The following is a 25,278-nucleotide window of genomic DNA, read 5'->3' as shown; positions in this document are numbered from 1 at the left end:
AATCCTGAGGTTGGTGACACCGCCTTCTATTTTGACATGTTAAATGCCAATACTAAAATTTGTCAATTTGAAATTTACAAAAAAAAAACTTTTCCGTAATTTACGTATTTTAATAATATAATGTATGTAGTTAATTTAATTTTTTGATTTGACGATGGGTTCCATAGTTAAAGCATTTTGAATATAGCTCTTGATTGAGGTCACTGGTGCCCCTCAGGGTGCTGTGGTCTAACACAGGCGAGGTCACCGGTGACCCATGGCGTTTAGCGTATTAAGTATTGGTACTACAAAAAATTTTCAAGAAATTTTCTAATTTGTTGTGTAATGTTTGATGAATTTTGCCAGGCTCGGTTTAGTTTGTAAACTAGGTATGCATCTTAAAACTATGAAGTGTTTTGTGATGTTTCTGTGTATGTAGTCTATCTGTTTATGAGGTTTTCTAAATTATAGTTTAATTTTATTTTTTTAAATATCAAGTGGAGATTTTCACCACCAATAGATTTCGTAGATGTTTCTTCGTGACAACTTTGTCCGCAGTAATAAGATTACCTCAAACTATTGAGTTGGACTACGAAACAAATGCCAATTCTACTGCTTTTATTGTTCTAATTTGAAATATATCAATATATGAAAAACGGACAAGAGTAAAAGTCGATTTGGTTTAGTAGAAATTTTTACATTTATCCCATTTTCAATGTGCTATTGGATTTCTCTTGAACATTTTCATAAAGTCCCCCATTTAAACTATGTTCATTAATATGTGAACATTATTATTAATGAACTTCCATTCGGTATCGTAAATAATTTAGTATGGGGAGAGCCTTTGTTGTCGGATGAGTATATATAGTCTGTTTTGTTACGTAAATAAATATTCCAATTATATATTTATTCAGTAAATAAATATTCCCTTTTAGATTGCCAGTTTGGTAAGTTTGCAAACATAGATTGAGTTTTTTTCATAATTTTTTTTTAAATATCCAATTTAATGATCATGTCAGTTTACGTCACTACATATAAATAAATAAATAAATGCATGTTTTTCAAAATTTTATAAATGAATTTGTAGCATGGTACTGCATGATATATTTGTTGTTTTAAGTATGTGTACCTTCACATAGGTAAACAACTTCATATCTGAGTTATTCTAGCCTTTGTTTTATTTTGATTTAATAGAATTGCAATTTTATGTCTACTTTGAGTTTCAATATCTTTTGTTTGGTGCTGAAATTCAACATCAAATAAATTTTAATTTAAAGCCATAGAATTCTTCTTTAAAAATTATCATTTTAGTGCCATACATTTTCGATGTAACTATTTCGAAGTGCAATACAAAAATTTACTAAAAATTTTAATATTTTTTTGTGTATTTTGTTTCTGCTATTTTTTTTTTAAATGGCAAGTATTATAATACCTTAAAAGTCTACTATTTGACTGGAATTTGTTATCATTTTTCAAATTTTGTTAAAAAGAACATTAACTAAATAAATAGAACTTGTTTGGCTATTGAAATAAAAAATATTTACACCATGTTTTAGAGCTTCGCTACAGTGAAAAAAATGGCACTTTAATGAAATATATCTCATTTATTTTTATTCAGATTGATCATTATAAACTTTGTACATTATGCATGCAAATAGAATTATTATATGTTAAGATTTTATGAATGTGACATGAGCATTTATATAAAATTCACTTTCCATTATAATTACTTGGAGAAAGGAATCATTTTACATTTTCTCAATTAATTTATTTGCCACTTACTTAGTTTCTTTATTGTTTATGTGCTGTTCAGTTTCACGGTCACTTTCAGAATACATATATCCCGATAATGATTCACTTTTTTTCCGCCTTGGCATACTTTATTAATAAATTGTTCAGTGCGATTGGTTTCACTACCATAACTAGTGTAGTCAGAAATGTGTTTTTCAAAACGGTTAGATTAATTTAGGTACCAATTAATTAACACGGGCACATCATCTTGCTCACTTTATTTGTTATGTAATATGTTGATAATATTCTTTGAACATATTTGTGCTCTAATTTCACTGTTCATCATTTTTACGTTGTTTGGTACACTGGCTTGTTTTTTTAACAATTATTTTTAGTATTATAAGACAATGTTACAATACACGGTGATGGGTTGGAATGTGTGGTGTGGTTTCAGAATAAGGGTAGTGTAGTTAAATCCCCGGCCGGGGATGGGGGTGGAGGGGGTGCTGGAGAGGAAGGCGCGGGGGCTGATCTCGCGCCAGCTCTCCCACACAAGCCCGAGAGACCGGTGTCATTGCAGGTTTGGGGACATATTATTCACCCGTTAAATTTAAAAGAAAATTTTTTACAAAATTTTAATGTCAACACATTTCGGACGGGTGTTTTTTACACTTGCAGACTGCTGGCGACGGGATTTGATAATTGTTTACATATAGTTTAGACCTTAAAAAAAAGATTGCTACATTATATTTTTATTAAAACATTAAATAATTCGATCTTTTCTGACTTTGAAATGAGGCCAGCGCAGAAGGTAAAAATACCTTACTGTCCTAAGTGTGTTAAGTTAAAAAGAATTAAATGTCCGATGGTCTATAAATGTTTAGGTTAACCCTCTCACTACTTGTGTCATTCTTTAGGTAACGTTAGGTTAGGTGTGTAAAGAATAGCAATAACAACATTTAAAAAAAATTACTAGTCAGAGTGTTGTTCGTTCTTAATCTAATTTATGTATTTTTTAAGGATGAAAGGATTTATTATAGGTGTCTCAACTAGATATGAACTTTATAGATGTTTCATATCAAGTTGAGAAACTTATGATATCATCCGTAGGGGGAATCCTGTATCTGGTACAGTTCATAATAATAATTTTGTTATAAAAATATTTGAAAATCGTTAATTTATTTTTTCTGTTATTTTATAAATAACCGTTACAGTTCTATATTTTTAAGGTAAGATATTTTTCAAATGCAATTTGAACAATATGATATTTGTATTGTGTAAAGAGTAAAAAAATAATTTAAAAAAAAAGTATGAACTGCCTGAAATAAATGTGGTTCTTGGAAAGGGTTAACCCAATAAAAATACAACTTAAATGTTTTGAAGTGTATGTATTACGATTGACTAAACCCTTTCTTGTTATCGCCATTTTTGCATATTTTTCCTATTATTTGTTCATAAACTTGCAGTAATTATTTACTCTCTGTGGTTTCCGGTTACGCTGTGTGATTATGCACTGGTTTGGAACATGCCAGAGTTAGGTACTGTCCATTATCAAGCCATAAGATTTAAAATCTTGTAAAATAACAGTAGTGATTGTTAATAATGATACTCGTAGTCCCATCAAATATTATTCGTAAACTTCACTTTTTTTCATCTTAAAAATATGCGAATCTTCAAGATGAGCAAAATTAAAATATGTTTAAAGTATAAGAAAGAGACGATTGTGATTTCGATATAAACTGACACTATACATATTTCAATATTAATATTCTTTGTACATTTTGAAGAAAAAATTCAAATTGTTTTTCATCAACAAACTAATTAGGCACTCGGCAATTACAAGAATTAAAAGGTAGAACCTGCGCTTACGTAACTGTGTTATGAACAGTTGTAATTTATGGAATCCAATTTGCACAATATTACCTCCTAACAGTAAACACTGGACTGTGAAGTGACTGTATGGTGCTCAAATATCTTTACTGCTCTACTGCAGTACGTGTTTTCCTTTGACTATTGTATTATCAAATCCACATGTGTAATTGTGCCATAGGTTTCTGGATATCGAAAATGTGTTTTTGTGGCGGATTTCTACAATCTATGTTCAAAGATCTCCGTGCGGTAATAACCAAGATAATATTGCGCCTTCTTTTCACTAAGTAAGCCAAATTTTTAGTTAAAAATATGTTTTCGGTTTGAATGGCAGGATATCTCATCCGAAGCCCAGTCTGTCGAGAACAAATGGATGGATCAGGATGGATTGCCATTTGTGGAAACTCGGCGAACACCCGACTTGGATGGGATGGGGATAGAAGACTACCATCAATCTATTGCCAAGTAAGTTTTTCGCTAAGTTTCAAGTATGTTTTTTTTTGTACATTTCATGTAGATATAAGTATTTTTTTAGGATAGAAAAATGTATGCGAATACTGCTTACTGTCTCTTTAAAAAGATTTCAGAAAATTTTCCAAAAAAAAAATACATCGAAGGGTAACGTAATGTTAACATCTTTCAATAGCATAATGCTATTGAAAGATGACTTATATGTATTTATAATCGTTAGTTAATATGTATTTTGTAGTCAATTTTTTGTCTTATAAAGTTAGCAATTTTAAATATTTATAAAAATACTAAGGTAGCTATTTTTAGATTTGTCAAATTTCAAGGATATGGATTGTGATCAATATTTTCAACCTTCTCACATTTGAATTTGTTTAATTTGTACTACAGGTCATCAATATTTCACGAGCAGAGCACAGTATGCGAAAACTGACTAGGTTTATCTTGAAATTTTGAGGTTTAATCACATCGATTTGTGTCGATTTTTAATTTGTTATATAATTAAAATTTCATGCAGATTGAAAAATTAACACTTTATTTTTCGCAGGATGAATTCAAGTTTGCAAGATATACAAACTGATATTGCTCGATTAGCTAGCCAACAAAACCAGATTCAATCCAATCACATAATACAACAACAACAAGTTTATCAACCTCCTCACATTCCACAATCTATGGTATGTATTGCTTTATTTAAGTCGAGTTCATTTTCAGTTTCATTTTTGTTCAAATACTTCCAATAGAAATCTAACACTAAGTGTGTTGTCTATTTTCATGTCATAATGCTTTTTGTGTGTTATGTATATTTAGTATGTTCTAAATTGTCAATATGTACTGCGTACGTACATACTCGAATAGAATATTTTTGTGGTAACTATATTTTTTAATGTGTTCACACTTCTCTTGCAGCACAACCAGTATGGTTCACAGCACAATGTTAGTTCCGCAGCATACGGATTGCAACATAGTAATTTTGGTTCTTCACCGCACATTCCTCATGATCATCAACAGATCATGTCCTCTAGCCCCCGGGGTCATCAGATGGAACCTTCCCAGTTTTACCTGCACGATAGGCCTCAGCATATGCATCAGCAACCCCCGCAGCAGCACCAACCGGCGCAGCAACATCCCACCCCGCCACCGAGGAGGACGTGGGCGCAGCAAGCGCAGGGCAATAGTGCGGACAGCGGGGAGCAGAGAGCCTGGCCTTCTCCTCAGAGCATGCAGTTCCAGCAACAGCCTCAGTACCAAGAGCCCAATCCCCCGAGAGGGTGGGCGCCGCAGCCCCCGGCGCCTTCGCATCCGCAAGATCCCAGAGCCTGGAGCAACATGCAAGGATTCATCCTTCACGAGAATACAAATCAGCCTTATCCCACGCATGCCAATACTCAGCCTCGGTACCAGAATGGCACCGAACACAATCATCAAAATACAAATAATCATCTAAGTTATACAGTCTCTAGTCCTCAAGCTCAACCTTCGCATTTAGTGGTACAGTCATTATTCACCCAAAACACGCCTCCATCAGTCAGTCCGCAGCACAGAGCCAAAACTCCGCAGAGACAGCAGTCTCTGGGAGACCTGTCTCATCAGCAAGGAGCTGTCAGTTTACAACAGCTCTCTGCACCTAGCGCTACGCACCACGTGCCTGTGAAAGCTCCCACCGTCGACGACATGGAGCCCCAAAATATTTCTTTCATAGGAAATGCGGAAGAAGAGGCCCTTCAGCAAGGGATCGGGAGGTTGAACATCACTTCCGGTAATCGGACCTACAGACTGCCATCTCCCACGAGACCATCCCTAACTAGAAATTCATTCCAACAACCTATCCACGAAGCGAATAACATCGGACCCGCCTCTAGCAGCTCGGACCAAGCCGATCAAACTAACGAAAAGGGTTTCTATATATCGTTCGATAGCGAACAACCCAAGAGGCCCAAACCTCCTTTGAGAATGAAAAGGGGCTCACCGAAAAAAGACAGAACTCCCTCGAATAATCACAGTCCAGAAAGAGATCCCCAGGACAATTCCGGAGATGACCAGTGGCAGGAGAGAGTCAGACATCCACAACCCCAGCAACCTTACGAAGCTCCCATTGTTCAAAGGCACCATCAAGTGGACAACATGACTCCCATCATACATAGAGACGTACACAACCAAAGTTCGCGAACTCACGCGGAAGAAAAGGATGGACCCGCGGCCATTATCATCGGGAATAACCCTACTCCTGTAAGCTTATATTTTCTAATATATTTATGTATCATGTAATATTCATTCACATACACTTATTGTAATTTGGTTTTTTGTAAGAGTGTCTTTAATTTTTCTTCATATAAATAAGTTAGTTGTGGTGTAGTAGTATGTTGTTAATTACAAAGATAGTTTTTAATAAAAAGTCAACTGACCTATGTTCTGTAGGAGTGATTATATTTATCATTTAATTTTTATTATAAATTATAGCCAGTTTTATAGTATTGTTATTTTCTGATATGCGTTCCGTAAATTAATTATGTTTGTTGAAAGCGACTCGACTCATAAGCCGAGAGTATTCACTACTAAATTATGTATAACCTGCACCAAACGGATAAATACAAAAAAATATGTATTTGTACACTAAAAAACTGTCATTTTTGAAGTTGGTGACTTTTGCCTGAAATTTTTATCACTTTATATTTTGTCATAAAAGTCGTCGCACATCATATATAGAAAAAGAGCGTTTAACCTTCCCCTTACTGTGCCAAAATAAAAAAACCCGCGTTCCGGTGCTGTGTAGTCAATACACATGATAAATGAACAATTTAAAATCCGAAAAAAATTATGTTTATAGATAATCGCCTAAATTTATTATATTTGAAGTCAAAAGTGATGTTTATTGAAGTTTGATAGCTGAAAATATGAAAAATATGACTCACACTCACACTCACAAACAAGCGAGACAACCACCTCGGTTGACTGCCCGAAAGCTACTGCTGACGAGTGGTAATTGTTACAATTTTTTTTCATTCAATGCGTAAATGTATTATGGAAGAATACCTAAAATCTGAACTTATTATTTATTACAATTATCAAGGTATTAAAGTTATTACAAGCAATGTGTACTATTATTTTTTGACATCTCAATATAGATGAAGAAGAATATGGAAGTCTGGGTATTTACAGGGCTTACGACCGTCATAGGCTGGTTTAAGTGTAACTTTCACCAATTCTACCCATGATTGACAACCACACTAGTCAAATTCTTGAAAATTCTATATATGTGATCCAATTTTGAAACATTGTGCTTAAATCACTAGAACTTCACAAGAGACATCTATTGTGAAATGAATGTGTGTTACAGTGTGTCTACAATGTGTATTAGTTATATATCACCGAAAAGGAAGGGTTAAACAATATACATAAATATTTTCCCTTAAAATTTAGAATTAAGATGCTTTGACCGTACTAAGGTAAGCGAGGATGGTTTTCAGGAAACGGCTGAGGAGATGGAACGCAAGAAGGAGCGCATTATGCTGCTGTCGCTGCAGCGGCGGCAGGCAGCGGAGGAGGCGCGCGCGCGCAGCGAGGCGGCGGCCGAGGCGCGGCGGCAGCGGGAGGCGGGCGTGGCCGAGGAGCGCGCCGCGCGCAAGGAGCAGCAGGCGCAGCGCCGCGACCAGATCCTGCAGCAATACAAGCTCAAGAAGGCCATCGAGGAGGCCGAGAGAGAGGTCACTGCCCATTACTTTCCTCACTCAGATTACTTATTTGATTAACCTTTTAACTGCGTTAACTTTGTTCCTTAGAGACGCCCGTGGGCGGCGGTATTTTGCCTTTTTTAAATGATTATTTTTATCATGTATTTAGTTAAAAAACGATTTATTTTCCCAAACAAAAACGTTCAATGGGATTCAATGTGCCTTTTTGGTACTCTATAATACACTTGTGTCACATTATTCTTGAAATATATCGTAATATAAACAAATAAGATCGTAACATAAATAAATCAAAGCACGCATCGTGCGTCACTCTTACCCACTGGCGATGCGTAGCGTCGAGAGTGAGACAAATATAGGGCATGATTATGGCGCGGACTAATTACCGACCTCAAGATAAACCAGGGATCTGTTTTTATTTATCCTTGTGATGTTTCAAATTATTAGTCAGATATTTCGACAGATGTCATAAGGCCAAGGATTGATTGATTTATCCAAAGTTCCACATCATGAAAAAATCCCTCCAAGGCGAACTGAGGTTCGAAACTTGGAGCAAAGTAAAAACACATACGCTTATGTCAGCCTTGTATGGGGCATGTTTTGTGAAAACACTTACGGTTATGCAAGCTGCGTGAATCCGGTTAACTAATAATATAAAAGATAATGAGAATTCAGCGCCTCAGTGGCATTTTTAACACATCGGTTACGTTGAAGTTTGTTTAAGAAATGTAATTTGACGCGGGCGATATAAGATCACATTGAAAGAATGGTGACAGAAATAATTTGACAATGTTTTGAATTAATGTGACACCTATCCACTAAAGAGCAAAGCAAACATGTAAAAAACTTGACGTTTATTGTATATGAAGTTTAAGGTATGAAGGACCGAAATGCACAAAAATGTGCACACCACCGCAATGTAAGGTTTTGGAAATGCACAAAATGTGCATGTCGTAAATAACATAGTAATAATTACCATGAAATCAGATCACTTTCTGTAAACATTCCAAGGAAGTTAAACCCTTTACTTGCAATGTATTAATCTAAATATGTATATGTTTTCATACAGAAATTTGTGTAATCTGGGAAAAATTTGTACCATCATTGTTGCATCTTCAAATTTTCAGCAAGTACATACATATATGCAAACATTCAGGTTTGTTATATGGATATTCCTCTCTTCTGATTGTATATTTAAAAGTCTAGGTTTTTTTGTCTAATTTTTAATGTGTTTAACCATTCTCTATATCACATATCGTAGTCGTACAGGAGAAAGTGACCAACTAACAAAACGTAAAATATTCAGGAGAGCCATTTAAGTCACTTTTGCTTGGCAAGAAAATAAACACCTATGCAGTTAGTCATTTTGAACAAGTCAATATATTATACTTCCAAGTTTGAAATCCTTTGGGATTATTTCAGGGCAATACATATTAAGCTAGTAAGATATAAAATAGTCAATGATCACGTTTTTGTAAACAAATGCACTTGGTCACTTTTTCCTGTATGACTACGAAATCTATATTGATTGACATTATTTTAACATGCAAATATTGTAATCGATGATTTCAGGGCAAGGTGTTTGACAAAGCGGAGCTAATGTCGCTGATGAAGCCGTCGGGTCCCCAGGGCGGCAAGGGGGCCGGGGGCCCTTCTGGCGGGGGCGGGGGGCCGCGGCTGCGACCCAAGGCAGCGGGGGCGGTGGGGGGCGCAGGCGGCGCCAGGGCAAGGCCTAAGACCATCCACGTGGACAGTGGGGCCGTGCAGATGGCCGAGGGGATGCTTCTGGCCAGCAGAGGCAAACAGGGTTCATCTTCTAATCTCACGGGTAAATTTTTATTTCATATTAATTTCAGTTTATTCGCTTTACTTATATTACCTTTTTTCAATATTTTATATAAATAGCTTCTTAGTAACACATTACATTTTTCGCGAGTGTTTTTGCCTAGAATTTTCACTCATAAATTACATGAAACCATAGTAACCTTAAACATAAAGAGTAAATTCACTCACCAGCAGGCATAGGCTATGAAACTTATAAAGTTGAAGCTTGAGTAGGGACATGATTTATGTTATTTAAAAAAAAAAAACAATTGTTGATCCTTTTGATTTCAAATTCACAGCTTTTAATGTACATAATTGCCATTTTGAAAATAATAAAATGACACTTGACATTTGGATTCTTGACATCTTAATGCAGAACTAATCTACCGATGCAAAATATAATTTAACAGTAATTTACTTTAACGATGTTTGTTTTTTTTTAAATTATTTATTATTAATGCAATTTAAATTGGGTATGTAATTTTATATTATTTGAGCCATTTTTACGGATTTTCTTATTTTTTAAATATTATTTAAATGATAAAAAAATATATATATATTCTCAGAAGTAAATGCATCATTAATGCAAATATTATATGGGATATATATAAATAAAGCTTTAAAGTACATATTAATCAAATGAGAGTACACAATGAGTAGATGTTTTCTAATTTACTTTAGGTGATATTTAGGTATCTTTCACACACAACTAGAGAATTGTTTAGTCAAACATATTTTTTTACTCAATAATCCACAATGAAATTATTTATGCAGGTATTTAATTTTTTCCTCATTAGAAATCTGTTTTCATAAATATGAAATATGAAGAATTCCCTCTACTTATTGTTGCCATCTTAAAACCTGTTTTAGTAATCAAAATAGAATTGCACAACATCTGTAGAAATTGCAATTTTTTAGTATGTAGTAGTTTTTATCTATTATTTTTATATATTATTTTTGTAGTAGTTTATATCCGCCTCCGTAGTGTAATGGTCAGCACGCTCGGCTACCGTTCTGGAGGTCCCGGGTTCGATTCCCAAGGGGGGTAAAATAAATAAAAGTGATTTTTTCACTGTCATATTTATTCAATATTACCCTGGACTGGTACCTGAAGCGGAGGGCTGATCACCTTTCCTTCATGTGTTAAACGATCAAGATAACACTGCGTTTATACGACGCAGTGCCCTATGCACCATTGGGGTGTGGATAAGGGTTTATATATATATATAGTAGTTTTTACGTTCTTTAAGGTAAACATGCACAATTTAGTTGCGTAACTACTATTTTGCAATAGTTAAAAATAAATTATTTAATTTTATATTAGAACCACCTTATTTTTTTTCTTTCACTTACTTTATGTACCCAGTTGACATATATACTTAATATAATATGAAGCTACTGATGCAATAGTGACCCTACCTACAAATTAGGAAATTTATGCTACCTATGCAATTTGCTATTTTTTTTTTAAACCCTTATCCACACCGAGTGGTGCATAGGGCACTGCTTCATATAAACGCAGTGTTATCTTGATCGTATACACATGAAGGAAAGGTGATCAGCCCTCCGCTTCAGGTACCAGTCCAGGGTAATATTAAATAAATATTATAGTGAAAAAATCACTTATATTTATTTTACCCCCCCTGGGAATCGAACCCAGGACCTCCAGAACGGTAGCCGAGCGTGCTGACCATTACACTACGGAGGCGGACAATTTGCTATAGCCCAACGAAAATTCTAAAAATATTAAATGAAGCTGTTATTAGCTTTTTATAAATATTTTCAATACATTCTGTTAATCCTCAATTCTCAACGTAGCACTTTAAGGTATATCTCTATTTCATTGGTGGTCTTATATTAGAGTTATTTGGTTCCAATTTTATTGAATTTTAAGATATGCATACTTAATGTACCTCGAGTAAGAATTCATTTTTCATAGTCAATTGGGCATATAAGTCTGCAATTTAGTTGATGGACGAGTACCTGATTTATAATTTGTCGCTTGAATATGTGCCTTTACTTTGTAAAATGAGCTTAGATTAATGATTATAATTTGCCATATATATTTTCTGTATTGCATGTATTGTATTTGATGGAGTGTTGTATTGGCTTTGCTCTGGTAAACAGCTGGGTACAGCCAACCTGCGTCTTCTCAGTCGACCATGAGGCGAGACTATTATCGCGGCTCACAAGACAGTTTGGCTGACAGGGCTGGGCTCTATAGAGGTAATATATCAACCCATCCACCGCACGCCTACTTATCTAAGGCTATCTATCATCAAGCCGTATTATTTAAGATTTAGTTTTCCTCTTCCGTTTTGGAATTAGAGAAACAAGATTCTGCTCGAAGTAATGTGAATGTAATGACACGCTATTAGAGTATGTCCCTCATTTGGTGTGGGTATGTCCAATTTTTTAAAGGGAGAGATTTCAATTGGAAAGAAAATGTGCAAAAGAGGGTATTCAGTTGACAAAAATTGATGAGGCAATGAGACATAAGGAGCAATCTGATTTGGTGGTGTCTTATTTTTAAAATGTGAAAACGAATTAGACAAATAAATGAGCTATGTGACGGATCTTGATGGATATAAATTTAATATGCTATAAATCCTTGTACAAAATAGGCAAGGAAAATTTTCTAAGGCAACTGACAAATATGTATAATTTTTATTTTTATGTAAGATCCAATGTAATTCACAGATGCAATTTTTTTGCCATGCTAAAATAATCGCTGATGAATAGCTAATATTATGTATGCAAATCTTTACACAATCAAACTGGAAGACTTTGCAATGTGTCTCCTATCATAAATATTTTTTTTTATTGTGTTTGATTTATAACACATGAGAATTTTTTAACCCTTTCAGATTTAATTTTATAAAAATAATGCATTTTACATCTGTTAACCCTTTAGGTGCGACAGTTGATTTTTCAAATTGATACGAAAAGTGTCAATAATACACGTAAAAATAAAGCATTGTATTTATGTAAATACTGTGTCATATTACGCGTGCATTATACCATGAAAAAAAATGTAGCTGTTGATTTTCAATTAAAAATATATAGATTTCAGATTTTTATTTCGATTATATTCAGATTTCATTTTGCATCTGTTAACCCTTTAGGTGCAACAGTTGTTTTTCAAATTTATATGAAAAGTGTCAATAATACACGTAAAAATAAAGCATTGTATTTATGTAAATACTGTGTCATATTACGCGTGCATTATACCATGAAAAAAAATTGTAGCTGTTAATTTTCAATTAAAAATATATAGATGATATAGAAAAGCGTTCTCTACATAATGACCACTTAAATTGATATCGGTATCGAGCAGTTTTACACGGCCGTGCCTATATATCAGTACAGAGCACTCAAGAAACTAAGCGTTGTGCCGGTAAAGTGGCACGTAGCATCTAAGGGGTTAAAAACGGATATTAATATATACTGTAAAAAAAGTTACAATATTATGTTTTCACTTTAATATCTTGGATGTTTTAGTAGTGGTACGTGTAATATTAGTATTATGCTTTGTATGTACTTATAAAATTTATAAAGTAGATGGATTATTAGAATTATATGTAGAAAAATATCAATAGCAATTTTCGACCCAAGTTGAAATGAGAAATGATTCTTAAAATTTTGTGCAATTTTTTAAATAAATTTGGGAGATTGTATATGTTTTCCGAAAATCCAAATGAATTGAGCTACATAACTAACTCTCTGTCTACCTTTGTTGGGTGTTTTGATTGGTTAGCTAGTGAATGTTTAACTGCAGAATCATGAGATGGATATGATCCCTAATTCATTGATTTATTTGGAAAATTTGGAAAAATATATGTATTTACGAGTAATTTATTTCAGATTCTCCAATTGACGAGAGTCGAGGCATGTCTCCAGGAAGTGGTCCCAGCGTATTAGGAAGAAGAGGATCCTACAAAACATCTCGAGGTACGCGTGTCTCCATACCGTTTGGCTTAATTTTCTTTTTATAATCGCTTCTTGAATATGAATTACGTTTGTTATTTTATATCCAGGAATCTCATACGATACACGAGATAGTGACCGCATGGTTTGAGCTTGGATAAATTATATTATTTATTTGTTTTCAATATTTCAACGCATGGAGTGTGCTTTAAGCGTTATTTATTAATTTTATTATATTTGATTTTTAAGTTTATTTAAAAGATTGGTTAGCTATATAATATGCAACAATTTTATTTGGTAGATTTATTACAAGTCAGGCATGAATAGAGACATTCATTTAGTGTATACTGCACATTGTGGTGTATGATGGAATTTTTAAAACAAAACGTGATGTCATCTTGAGTGTTGTTACTTTTATGTAAATTAATGGTGAGTTCATTCAACAGATTTGTACAATTAATTATAGTTTATAAAAGTGAATGCTAAAGATGACAAAACATAAAATGAATGCAATGTAGAATCTAATTAACCGACATTGACAATTACAAATTGCACAATATGCTTGTTACTAGTTTTCAAAGTCCACAAGTTATGGCGTTGGGAAGTATTAGATAAACTATAGTACATATTGAATAGAGCCTAAATTTTTAGTGTAATTTTTTTGTTGTTGCACCATTTATTTATCATTTTACATTCAACCCTCGAGTCGAATTATATGAATGTCGTATTGTCTTCCAGAAATATGTTTGATATAGGTACTCATATTTGATTATTATTTATATAATTTGAATATTTCCCATGAAATATACTTTAAAATAATTGAAGATTATGGAAGCATGTTAATTTTACTTTCTTTTCGCTTAGTGCTGAAGAGTTTGCGCAGTAAATAATTCCAAATACATCTTACTTTATCAAAGCTGTAATTATTCTCTATCCATGTTATTGTTTTGAAAAAGACCTTGAATTATTATAGATCGTTGTTAATTGAATGGTATTCCTTCTGAAAAATGAAAGTAATAAGTAAGCAGTAATCAGTAATCAGTAATCAGTAAGCAGTAATCAGTAAGCAGTAAGCAGCAATCGACTAGGCATCTAGCGAACTGCGATGTGTAACAAATGACAATATATTCCCAAAGTGAACGAAGGGAAATGTGTATGAATGTGTGAAACTTTCAGAAAACGTAAATGCGCTGGAGCCACAAAGTCAGACTAGAGGACGATCAAAGTATTCTACTTACCAGAATAACTTTAAGTCTGGACGGAAGTCTAGCTCTCTCATGAATCTGTGCGGTAAGACGACTCCACCCATTGTCAACCAAAGCTTTCCCTCGCTATCACCATTTCATGTTTTGCTGTTGCGTGGTGTGGATGTTTTTACATATTATATTATTATTTCACTTTTATTTTGGTGGTTGGTTTTGTGGTTCTCCAGTTGGTTATGGATACATTATATTATTCTTTCTATAGTTGTATGTTACACTTTATTTTAAGTTTTGTCTAGCAGCATGTCAATGTGATAAACAGCTAACGGTGGTGGTCATTGTTTTATTGTAATATATGTATTCACTTGTACTTTCTTTCTTTCTATTTTTATATATATTTTTACACTACAGTGAAGCTCGGTTATACCGACCTTGATAAAAGTAGCAAACTAATTCCGCAGCCAAATTATCTTAACCTATGTCCTGCGATTTTTACTCAAGAATAATGAAAAAGACTAGCTAATTATTACTTAATAATTAAAAAAGTCTAGTTAATTAATACTTGAAAACAAAATCTCCCAAAATGCTAAATAAAATTATGAGAATTAGCAAGAAATTGTTTTTAAAATCCCTTTAATTTCAAATGAACTTGGCTTAACTGTACAAGTAGGGTTGTTACAAGCAAATTTAAGATCATCTGTATTTACCTAAAGAAAGTTTGCATAATTAGCTATTTCAAAATAAAAATATGCTACCCATATTAAACCCATATTTAAATATGTAGCATTAATATTTAAATAGTGTTAAAATATGGCTATCATTCACAACAGTATAAATATTTTTAAAAATTTTTGTTGTTGATATGTTTGTGCACTATTATAGCCTATCGATAATTTTCTTTAATAAATTGATAAAGTACCTTAGTTGGAAGGATATTTTGTTTTGGGCGAAAGTTGAGGATAATAGCACACTGACTAAAAAATAGGGAGACAAAGAGTAATCACAATAACCAAGTTTCACTGTATCCCTGAAATATTCTATGTAATATGTATGTATATCTATTTGTGTACTAATGTTCTATTACAGAAGCTTATGAAATTTATTATTATTATAAGTAAAGAAAACTATGCTACGCTATTAAGTTTTGCCTTGAGTTTAACTTATTTAAAACGTTTTAAACAACTTGTATGCACACATATTTTAAATAAGTCAAACATGATTTATAATTTAATGGTATAAGATTATAAAAATAAGTCAAGGTAGGGGATTTAAATAAAAGGTAGTTTAGTATATACAAACTATAATTTTTATTGATATTTTTTGATTTCTTCATTAAAATTCTACAATGTTGAAATAGACAATTAATTTTTAGTTTTTTTTCTCTGTTAAACTGAACTCTCAAAAATCACAAAATAAAAATTCCTGTATAACGTGAATACTAATGAATGTGATAGTCACAGATTTGAATTCAATATGTTTGTATGTGAATAAACAAATAACCTATATTTTTGTATGAAAAAATATACATTTTAAAAAGTATAGATTTTAAAAATGAGTATTTAAATAGATGCCGATGATATTGCCATAAAAGTTGTGTAATAATCAAAAGAAATATCTTCTTCTTCTTCAAACCCTCATCCGCACCCAATGGTGCATAGGGCCTTGCATCATATAATCGCCGTGTTATTTTGATTGTTAACACATGAAAGAAAGGTGATCAGCCCTCCGCTTCAGGTACCAGTCCAGGGTAGTGTTGAATAAATACTAGTGTGAAAAATCACTCATATTTTTTTACCCCACTCTGAGAATCGAATCTGGGACTTCCAGTACGGTATAGCCAAGCATGCTGACCATTACACTACGGAGGCGGACTATATAATGAAATAAAAATAATAAAAACATATATTTACTTGGCATGTTTTATTTCTAGATGTCTCGTAATTTATAAAATATTATTTAATTTCCCTATTTAATATTTTAAGTCTTCCTCTACTGCATGGCTTCGTTCCTTTTGAGAGTTCTGATTTGCACATTCACTGAAATCTCAATACATACATATGTGTTTCATGTTGTGAACAACTATTAATTGTGTACCTGCAGGCATTCCTCTCTGAACACACTCAACTATTTAAAACTCCAATTTACCATCATAATGGATTGCCTAATTTGTTCTAGGATCTACAAATTAGCAATCACATAATGTTTTGAATTGTTGTCCCTTTGTAAAATTTTGATGCACCATTTAGTGCTGAGACTTGTTCCTAAATTTCTGAAGAAATTTTATGCTAAATGAATTAACCTGAAAGTTATAAATGTAAATCACACGAACCATCTGCAAAGCATGTGATACAGTCAAATGATAAACATGTACTAAAGACTCCGTAGTTCTGTGAATCTCTGCATTGTATTTTTATGAAGAAGATTGCCAGTAAGCAACATTGCACTTTATAACGGCTGAAAAGTATTTCAAAAGCTGGATCACCATTTTTTTGTTATTGCAACATTCTTGGTTCTGATAACTGACCTGCATGAGAGGCATTTTTAGTTTTATTAAGTTCTTTTCACAAGGTATTTCATATTCCAGCTTCGTTCATACTCCACATTACTTTTCAATAATATTATACTAAAAAGTTGGGCATCGGTTCACAAGTCAAGAACCAAATAAAATATACTCTATTTATCCGAGTTTTACACCAGTTAGGAAGCCTGTTTTTCAATAAATATTACTTCATATGTATTCCTTTGTATTTAAAATGTAATAAATCAAACACTTTCTACACTTTTTATATGTATTTAAATGTACATAGTTATTTAACATGGAAATTTTATAATGATTTTAATTCTGTCAATTTACAAATGTCACAATGAATCTGCTATGGTGGAGGGTTGTATTAGATATTGTTAGAGAGATTTTAAATTGCTTTTGTTTATGTGTAAATAATGTTGTTACTCTTATTCTTATTGAATATCAAATTGATTTTTGTCTTTGGTGATATAAAGGACTTAAAGTCAAAGCCTTAAATTTTGTAACTTATATCTTGATATATACCTGTTTATTTGTGTTAACTTATTGGAAAAAAATATATATTTGTAGTAATACCATTTATTCATAGTAATTGGGATTTCTCAGATAATTCTGAACAAACTTTTATTATACTAAAGATTTAAATATATCGCTCACTCCTTTCAAGAACGTCATAAATCAAAAAACTTGATTTTTCAGGAGAACGTTTTTAAAGTTTAAAAATATAACACAATCTATTAAAAATAAATATCAAGGCACTTATTGAACTTTTCACTGTGCAACACATCTTTTTAGGTAAAACCTGAAGGTTTTTTCTCCATTTGAAAAATATTTAGTTTACTTAAAAAAATAATTAAACAATACCTTTTCTTCAAAATGCAAAAACAACATTTTTTGCCCTGTAGCGAGTAAATATTATGTTAAAAATATGCCTCTTTTGCTGGGATATAGAACTTTTTTTGGGCATTCCGAAAACATGCACAGCTGAAAATTAACGGCTTTTGATTTATGACGTTCTTGAAAGGAGTGAGCGATATATTCATAAAAAAATACATTTGTAGGTATGTAATAATTTTTATTGTATATTTTTTATGCCAAAGCTTTGGTTCAATGCATACTACTACGCACAAAACCATATTCCTTATCTTTTTAATTCATACTCTTTTCTGAATCCAAATTTCAATATTATTATAATTTCTTAACCAAAATATATTCATATTTTTATCTTCAGTTTTGATCGGCTTTTATAAAATTTATTATATGTTTTCGAAAATGTCTCAACAAAATAATTTGAAATCAGCTGAACACAATCAATAATATATTTACCAAAAGAATATGCTATAATGTATACCTGAAAAAATTCTATGTTGAATGTTTAATGAAGAAAGACATGCTGACATAACATTTTGCAACCAAACAAAATACCTGTTTTATTACGACTGAAAGTATATATATATTTTTTTTAGTTTTCATTTTATTAGTTTTCCTAGTTTGTTTAAAGCTCTGCAATATGTATAGAGCGTGTATGTATTTCATTAAAAAGTTATCCAGTTTAAAAAAAATCACCTATAAATTTCAATATTTTTATAAATGTACATAGTTAAAATAAATATGTATTATGTTTATTACATTCTTTTGTATACTGTAATTTATTTATTTTTGGAATAATGGTGATTATAAAAACTAAGTCGTTTTCTAAGCTTTAAGAAATGGTCCATATATTTTTATTGGGTAATTCATTCAGTAGTTTCTTTTGTTGAGGCATTTTTCGTGCTTACCAATACTATAATAAGTTATTAAATAAATGTCAGATTTGCATGTTCAAATTTACATTTAGTTAAATGACCCATTATTTTATTTATATGAATGTATGAAGAAATATATACTAATATTTATTTAAGTTAATCCACCAAATGGCAATTTTTCATGGATTTTGGTTTATCAGATTTTATACATTGAATCAGCATTTACAAAATATCTAATGTTGTCCTATTCTCAATAGTGAAAATAATTGGATATTTTTGACTCTCGGGGCATTTAATAAATGAAGTTATTTTGGATTCAATACAGAGTGACTAACTCTTAAATAAATATTGAACATAGAATCATAAATAATATTTTCATTAATTACTCGAATTTCTTTTTTGAAGGGAATTATTAGTTGGTAGGAATAAAGGATTTGGCATACTCTACACGTAGAGAGATTTTTATGCATTTTCTTTGTATTCATAAAGATGAAAAAATCATTTTTATTTTTCAAACACGCTTACTGATCAAAAGCATTATACAAAGTTGGCATTATATTACATCATCATTTATGCTGGAACTTCATATTGATATTTGCAATGATATTAAAAATGCATTCCTTTTCTACCTTGAAGCACTGCATGAGTGTGCACACTGATGTGTGCCGCTGCTATAATGGCCTCAAGATTTTAAAAATTATTATTAACTTCAATTATGCCATACCACAATTATGCTCCGTTCAGTGTTTTCCCTTCATTTAAATTTCACAAACATGAATCCTATTTATTTACCTTTTTTCTTAAAACAAATGTATTGACTGTCTTTTGATTTTTTTTAATATGAATTTATTTCATAATTTAAAAAAAATCAACAGTTACAATACACTGTCGTAACTTTGGGGGTACATATATACCATTACCTCTTTAACGCTGTATGGTGGTTATTTAGTTCTGTGAGTATGTGAGTGTGTATAGCTCCCTCTGTAAGCGTATTGTGGCACAGATTCCGGGCTCGGTCGGGCCACGCCCCCTCGGCGGGCCCCGTCTCCCGGACTGCGCCCTCTCCCCTCGCCTTCGGGGCCCGGATCCCTGCCCCCGGGGCTCGTCACCAAGCGGAGGACATTTGACGACGGCTCCAGCGACATCAGTTCCACACCTAGCTCCATCATGGACTACTCCGGTACGTATGTCCGAGCTTGTATTATTTTGTACCTCTGCCGAGAAGATGAGCTTCACCCGGTTATGGATGCTCTGGTTATTTTAATTTTATTATTTCATATTTTATATTTTTCCTGTATGTATACTTTTTAACATTTTTTATGTGAGCATTTTGGCTCAACACGGGCTATGCCGTAGTGAACCAAATACAAAATTTTTCGATGTTCCTATTTGTCAATCAAATAATTAAATTTCCAGTATTGACACGCTTAAAAAAAGATTCTTATCACTGCTCTATCCTATCTTTAAAATATATATTCTTACCCTCTATCTTATGAATAGTTAGAGGGTCATTTTTGAATTGTACAATTAAAGACTTTGGTACAAAAACAACTAATATCAGTGTTTTTAATATTTTTCATATAAGCATTATTTGTCTTTGAATACCCACATTTATAGATAGGAAATATTTAAAAAAATATGCCTATTATTGTATTAAATCAGGTATGAAAAATATCCTGCATTATGTAATATACTAATAAAGTATGTATGCATTTGGTTTCTACGTTTCTTATAAAAAAAATGTTTTGGTGACATGTCGCTCACTCCTTTCAAGAACGTCATAAATTAAAAAATCGTTAATTTTTCGTTGTGCATGTTTTTGGAATCCCCAAAAAATGTACTTTATCCCAGCAAAAGAGGCATATTCTTAACTTAATATTTACCCGCTACAGGGCAAAAAGAGTTATTTTTGCATTTTGAAGAAAAGGTATTGTTTAATTATTTTAAAAAAAAAACTAAATATTTTTTAAATAGAGAAAAAATCTTCAGGTTTTACCTTAAAAGATCTGTTGCACAGTAAAAAGTTCAATAAGTGGCTTGATATTTATTTTTAAAACATGTTTTATATTTTTTAACTTAAAAATCGTTCTCCTGAAAAATCAAGTTTTTTGATTTATGACGTTCTTGAAAGGAGTGAGCGATGTGTGGTTATTGTCCCAAAGTCTTAAATTATAAATACAAACATGTTCACTTATTAATTTGTCACACGAAAAAGAAACATATTTTCCAGAAATCTTTTTGCCAGTAACACAAAACAAATTATGTATAATTTTAAGTTATTCTTTCACTTATTTACTGGATCACTGAGAGCGCTTCATACAGGACTAGGAATATTCCGGTTAGTTTGTAATATGGCCATTTTAAAACTGTTTCAGATTGTGTTAAACGTGAGGAATGTTAGTCTTTTGGCAATATTCCTCATCCTAATCCTACTTCTAGATGTGAAAATATGTTATGATATATAATAAAAGTATCATTCTTTTAACCTTCCCCTCCCGGTGATATGTATTTACGACTTTTCAAATGAGAATATCAATATAAAATATAATAGATACGGGCCCAGAATTTTTGTATTCCTGTGTAATATAATTATATATTACATGAAAGTATTATAATATGTATAAAGATATTCATTTTCAGCGACAGAAATAAATAATTTGTGAATAAAATCGGGAATAAAATCACTACTGCACAAACGTTTCTGTGTGTGCGCGTGTGGCGTGCTTTGTAACCATACAAGCATGTCGTAACGTGTTTACCATGCCAGTAGCATGCAGATCGTCTTGCGCGACGGTCGTGTCGCTACACCAACGGTTGCGGTTATTTGGGATGTATTTTTTTCTCGTTTTCAGATAATACCAGAGCTAACATTACAAAATTGTTATATTTGAACTTCGACTATGGTCAATAAAAGCAAAATTTAGGAATATTAAAATTTTTCCCGTTTTTAAAACACATTTTCATATGGTGTACAAAATACATATCACCTGAACGCGCGAGAGTTTTTAGCATCGTTAGGGAAGGGTTAAATTGTATAATTAGAATCCTAAATATTAAAGGCTTTTGAGGAATGAATCTACTTTCTATTTTGAAATGTTTAATTTTTTTATACCAATTAACGAAACTATTTAAATAGATTGTAAATTCAGATCTCTGGCACGGTTTTCTCCTGTTTACGTGAAATAGTGGCAAACTTGCTTAGTGCGTAATATTCGGAGTCAGCATGTTCATTCACCACAACATACTAACTTGGTTTGATTTTTAAGATTGCATTTATTTCTATTTAACAGGGATGTTCTAATAATGGCTTGCTTTAACAAAATTACATTAATGATCCAGCTAACTGGTCTATTTTTGCATCTGACTTCTCAATGGTGACACTTTTCACTATAAAATAAGTACAATTTTATTTGTATTTGTTTAGGGATCAAATAATGAATTCTATTGACATTTATAATTTATGTAATTTATTCAATATGAATTTACATCTTATTAAATTCAGTCCTAGACAGTTAGTTACTATTTTTAATTTAAGTTTTACTTGGTAAATACTACTATTTTGCTTGGTAAATATTTACCAAGTAAAACTTAAATTAAATATGGGTAGATGCCGAATAAATTAATGAAGTAAGTGACTGTTTTGTCATTTTCAATTAACTCCGATGACGTATTTTATGATTATTAGAAAGGTTCAATAGTTGTGATTATGGACTGGCATTAGAAAATAATATAAATATCATATAGTCGTTGGCTTTACATAGTCAAGTCCTGATATGAAAAATAATATAGGGGTTAATAAATTTGAATTGAGGTTTGGTTTATCAATGCTTACTCATTTTAGAAAAATATACATGTTTTTAACAGGTCCTCGTTTGTACAAGCAACCCGCGACCAAGTCTAACCGTGGCATCATGCTAAATGCGGTGGAGTACTGTGTGTTCCCCGGCGCAGTGAATCGAGAAGCCAAGCGAAGAGTGCTAGAGGAAATCAACAGCTCGGATAGTAAACACTTCCTGGTGCTGTTCCGTGATGCGGGCTGCCAATTCCGAGCTCTCTACTCCTTCTGTCCCGACCGTGAAGACGTCTCCAAACTCTACGGTACCGGACCCCGTCAAGTCTTCGATAGAATGTTTGATAAATTCTTCAAGTGAGTATTTTTGATAGTAATAAACGCATAATTGACAATGATTTAACACACTATCTGCAGGCGGATTCGCGTTCATAATAGAGATAAACATGTCTTAAAAGAAGTGATAACATTTAACCATACTGTATACATCGATATGAGATCAAAAGATGCCGCAAAAGTCATGCGTAAAAATAAATTACACGCAATTTACGATGAGTTGAGTGAAAAGGTACAATTACCCTTCCCGCTGAACACTGGTCGAGTGAAACAGTAAAATTACCCTTCCCGCTGATAGTGTGTTTAATAAATCTGAACAAAAGTATCTTCAAATAAGTTTTGTTAGTTATCAAACTAGGAACATATTATAGATAAATTAAATAAAAATTATAAATTTCAAATTAAAATCAAAACAATTATTGTCTCACAGATAAACTAATTGTGAAGACTTATTATTGGTTTTTCTCTGTTAATTTCGTAAATAGTACAAAGTTCTGCAAAATAGGTACTGTTGTATAAGTCGTGTTAGTTAAAACTAACATCTATTTTGCAGTTAACTTATAACCCAATGTGAATCAGTATTACCCAACATTTTAACCCTATCACCGCTGAGAAAAAAAAGCATATTATATTTCATTGGTGGTGTGTGTGTGTGTGTTTTTTTTTTATTATAAAAGAAATATACGTCGATTAATTATATAATTAATAACCTATGTTTTAAAGAAATTATTACAATTTGAATAATCGGTTGTGATAATTTAAAGTTTGAATCCTGGGTACTCTCAAATTGTACACTTATCTTTATAATCGTACAAGAAAATATTTGTGTCATGTCACAGACAATGTCAACCGCAGTTGATGTGTTAAAAGACAGTTAAAAGTGGTTCTTTGTTAATGTGACATTAAAAAGAATATAGTCATTGTACTTACACCATATGCATATGTATGTGTCTAATAATATTATGTATTATAATTTTTAACAAAAAGTTGTTGTTTGTTTCAGGTACAATTCGGGGAGCAAGTGCTTTTCGCAAATACACACCAAACACCTGACAGTTACAATAGACGCATTTACAATTCACAATTCCTTGTGGCAGGGGAAGAAAGTTCAGCTGCCCAGTAAGAAGGATATGGCACTAGTTATTTAAGTTGCAAAGCGTACCTAGTCGCCAAGAGTCAACATCACTTTATATTCACATAGACGGATCGCGATGGTCTAGTCTATATTTTTTATAAGATGCAAATGACATACTTTAAAGATTTTTCAGTTTCGTAACGTTTAACAACTGATAATCACTAACCACTTTGATAGTATGTATGTATGTGTTGAAACTTGTCGAGAATCTTTTACAAATAACAGGTATCGGCTTCAGGAAACTTGTATGACCCTAATAAAGTAAATAACACTAATGTTTTTATTACATTGATAATTTTTCTATTATCTCCAATTATTAAAATGTGTTTGTCCAAATAACCAAATGTGAACTTGTTTATGCTTCTTTGAGGGTTTATAGGGATTGATCACCTATATATATTAAAATTGGCATTATTTGATTTCCTTATGCAGTTATGTAAGAAAGGATTCCATATTATGTATTGTTAGAACTCTTAACCAGAACAATATTATTAATTTTGTATTTTTTTATATTAAATGTAAAAAAGCCATTATATAATTATTTCCTGTAACTTGACCGTTGTATTTTCTACAAATCTCCGTACATAATATGTATAATGCTGGAATCCAATCATAGTATATATGTATTTGAATTATTATTATTAAATGTTGTCATTACATATTTTTTAGTAATTAATGCATTGTTATTTTTTTTAATAGAATATATTTGACAAAGATGTTCTATGTAAAGGATTTGGCTGTTTTATGGTTAGTCAAGAAATGATCATGTGAATATATAACTTCTTATTTTAATATTCTTAAGTAATTCAATTTCTTGAAACATTTAACAAATTATTTTCAATTTTGTATGGACCACAATACTTATTTCTATTATAAATTATATACACATATATTATTCGAGATGTGATACGCATATTATTACATAATACGTATTTTGAAAATCCTTAAGCAATGAATGTTGTATATTATAGTGTTTACATTTATAATTATTTAGTCAATCTAAAATTGCCATTTTTTGGATATTTTTTTTGATGGGACGAAATTAAAATTTTGTTTAAA

General features: G+C 32.0%; 1 protein-coding gene across 12 annotated transcripts in view; it reads left to right on the top strand.

The window, feature by feature from the left end:
- The window catches only part of Patronin (calmodulin-regulated spectrin-associated protein patronin), an 83,205-nt gene extending 58,690 nt beyond the window's left edge, over positions 1-24,515 (top strand). For 4 of the 12 annotated variants that reach the window (XM_088266167.1, XM_088266161.1, XM_088266165.1 and 1 more), the window contains 12 exons: positions 2,165-2,290; positions 3,914-4,044; positions 4,595-4,724; positions 4,957-6,276; positions 7,515-7,751; positions 9,309-9,564; positions 11,688-11,786; positions 13,425-13,511; positions 14,664-14,777; positions 19,962-20,138; positions 22,823-23,105; positions 24,088-24,515. In XM_088266167.1, coding sequence (XP_088122293.1) covers positions 2,165-2,290; positions 3,914-4,044; positions 4,595-4,724; positions 4,957-6,276; positions 7,515-7,751; positions 9,309-9,564; positions 11,688-11,786; positions 13,425-13,511; positions 14,664-14,777; positions 19,962-20,138; positions 22,823-23,105; positions 24,088-24,232 — 3,105 coding nt within the window. In that variant the 3' untranslated portion in view covers positions 24,233-24,515. The remainder of the gene's footprint in view (positions 1-2,164; positions 2,291-3,913; positions 4,045-4,594; positions 4,725-4,956; positions 6,277-7,514; positions 7,752-9,308; positions 9,565-11,687; positions 11,787-13,424; positions 13,512-14,663; positions 14,778-19,961; positions 20,139-22,822; positions 23,106-24,087) is intronic. The other 8 variants (XM_088266170.1, XM_088266166.1, XM_088266164.1 and 5 more) reach the window with 6 other exon arrangements.
- The last annotated feature ends 763 nt before the right edge of the window (positions 24,516-25,278 follow it).

This window comes from Brachycentrus maculatus, unplaced genomic scaffold (assembly GCF_059751285.1).
Source record: "Brachycentrus maculatus isolate JH-2025_06_01 unplaced genomic scaffold, ASM5975128v1 h1tg000263l, whole genome shotgun sequence".
NCBI lineage: Eukaryota > Metazoa > Arthropoda > Insecta > Trichoptera > Brachycentridae > Brachycentrus > Brachycentrus maculatus.
The sequence above is the reverse complement of the archived record's forward strand: the minus strand, read 5'-3'. Positions and strand labels throughout refer to the sequence as shown.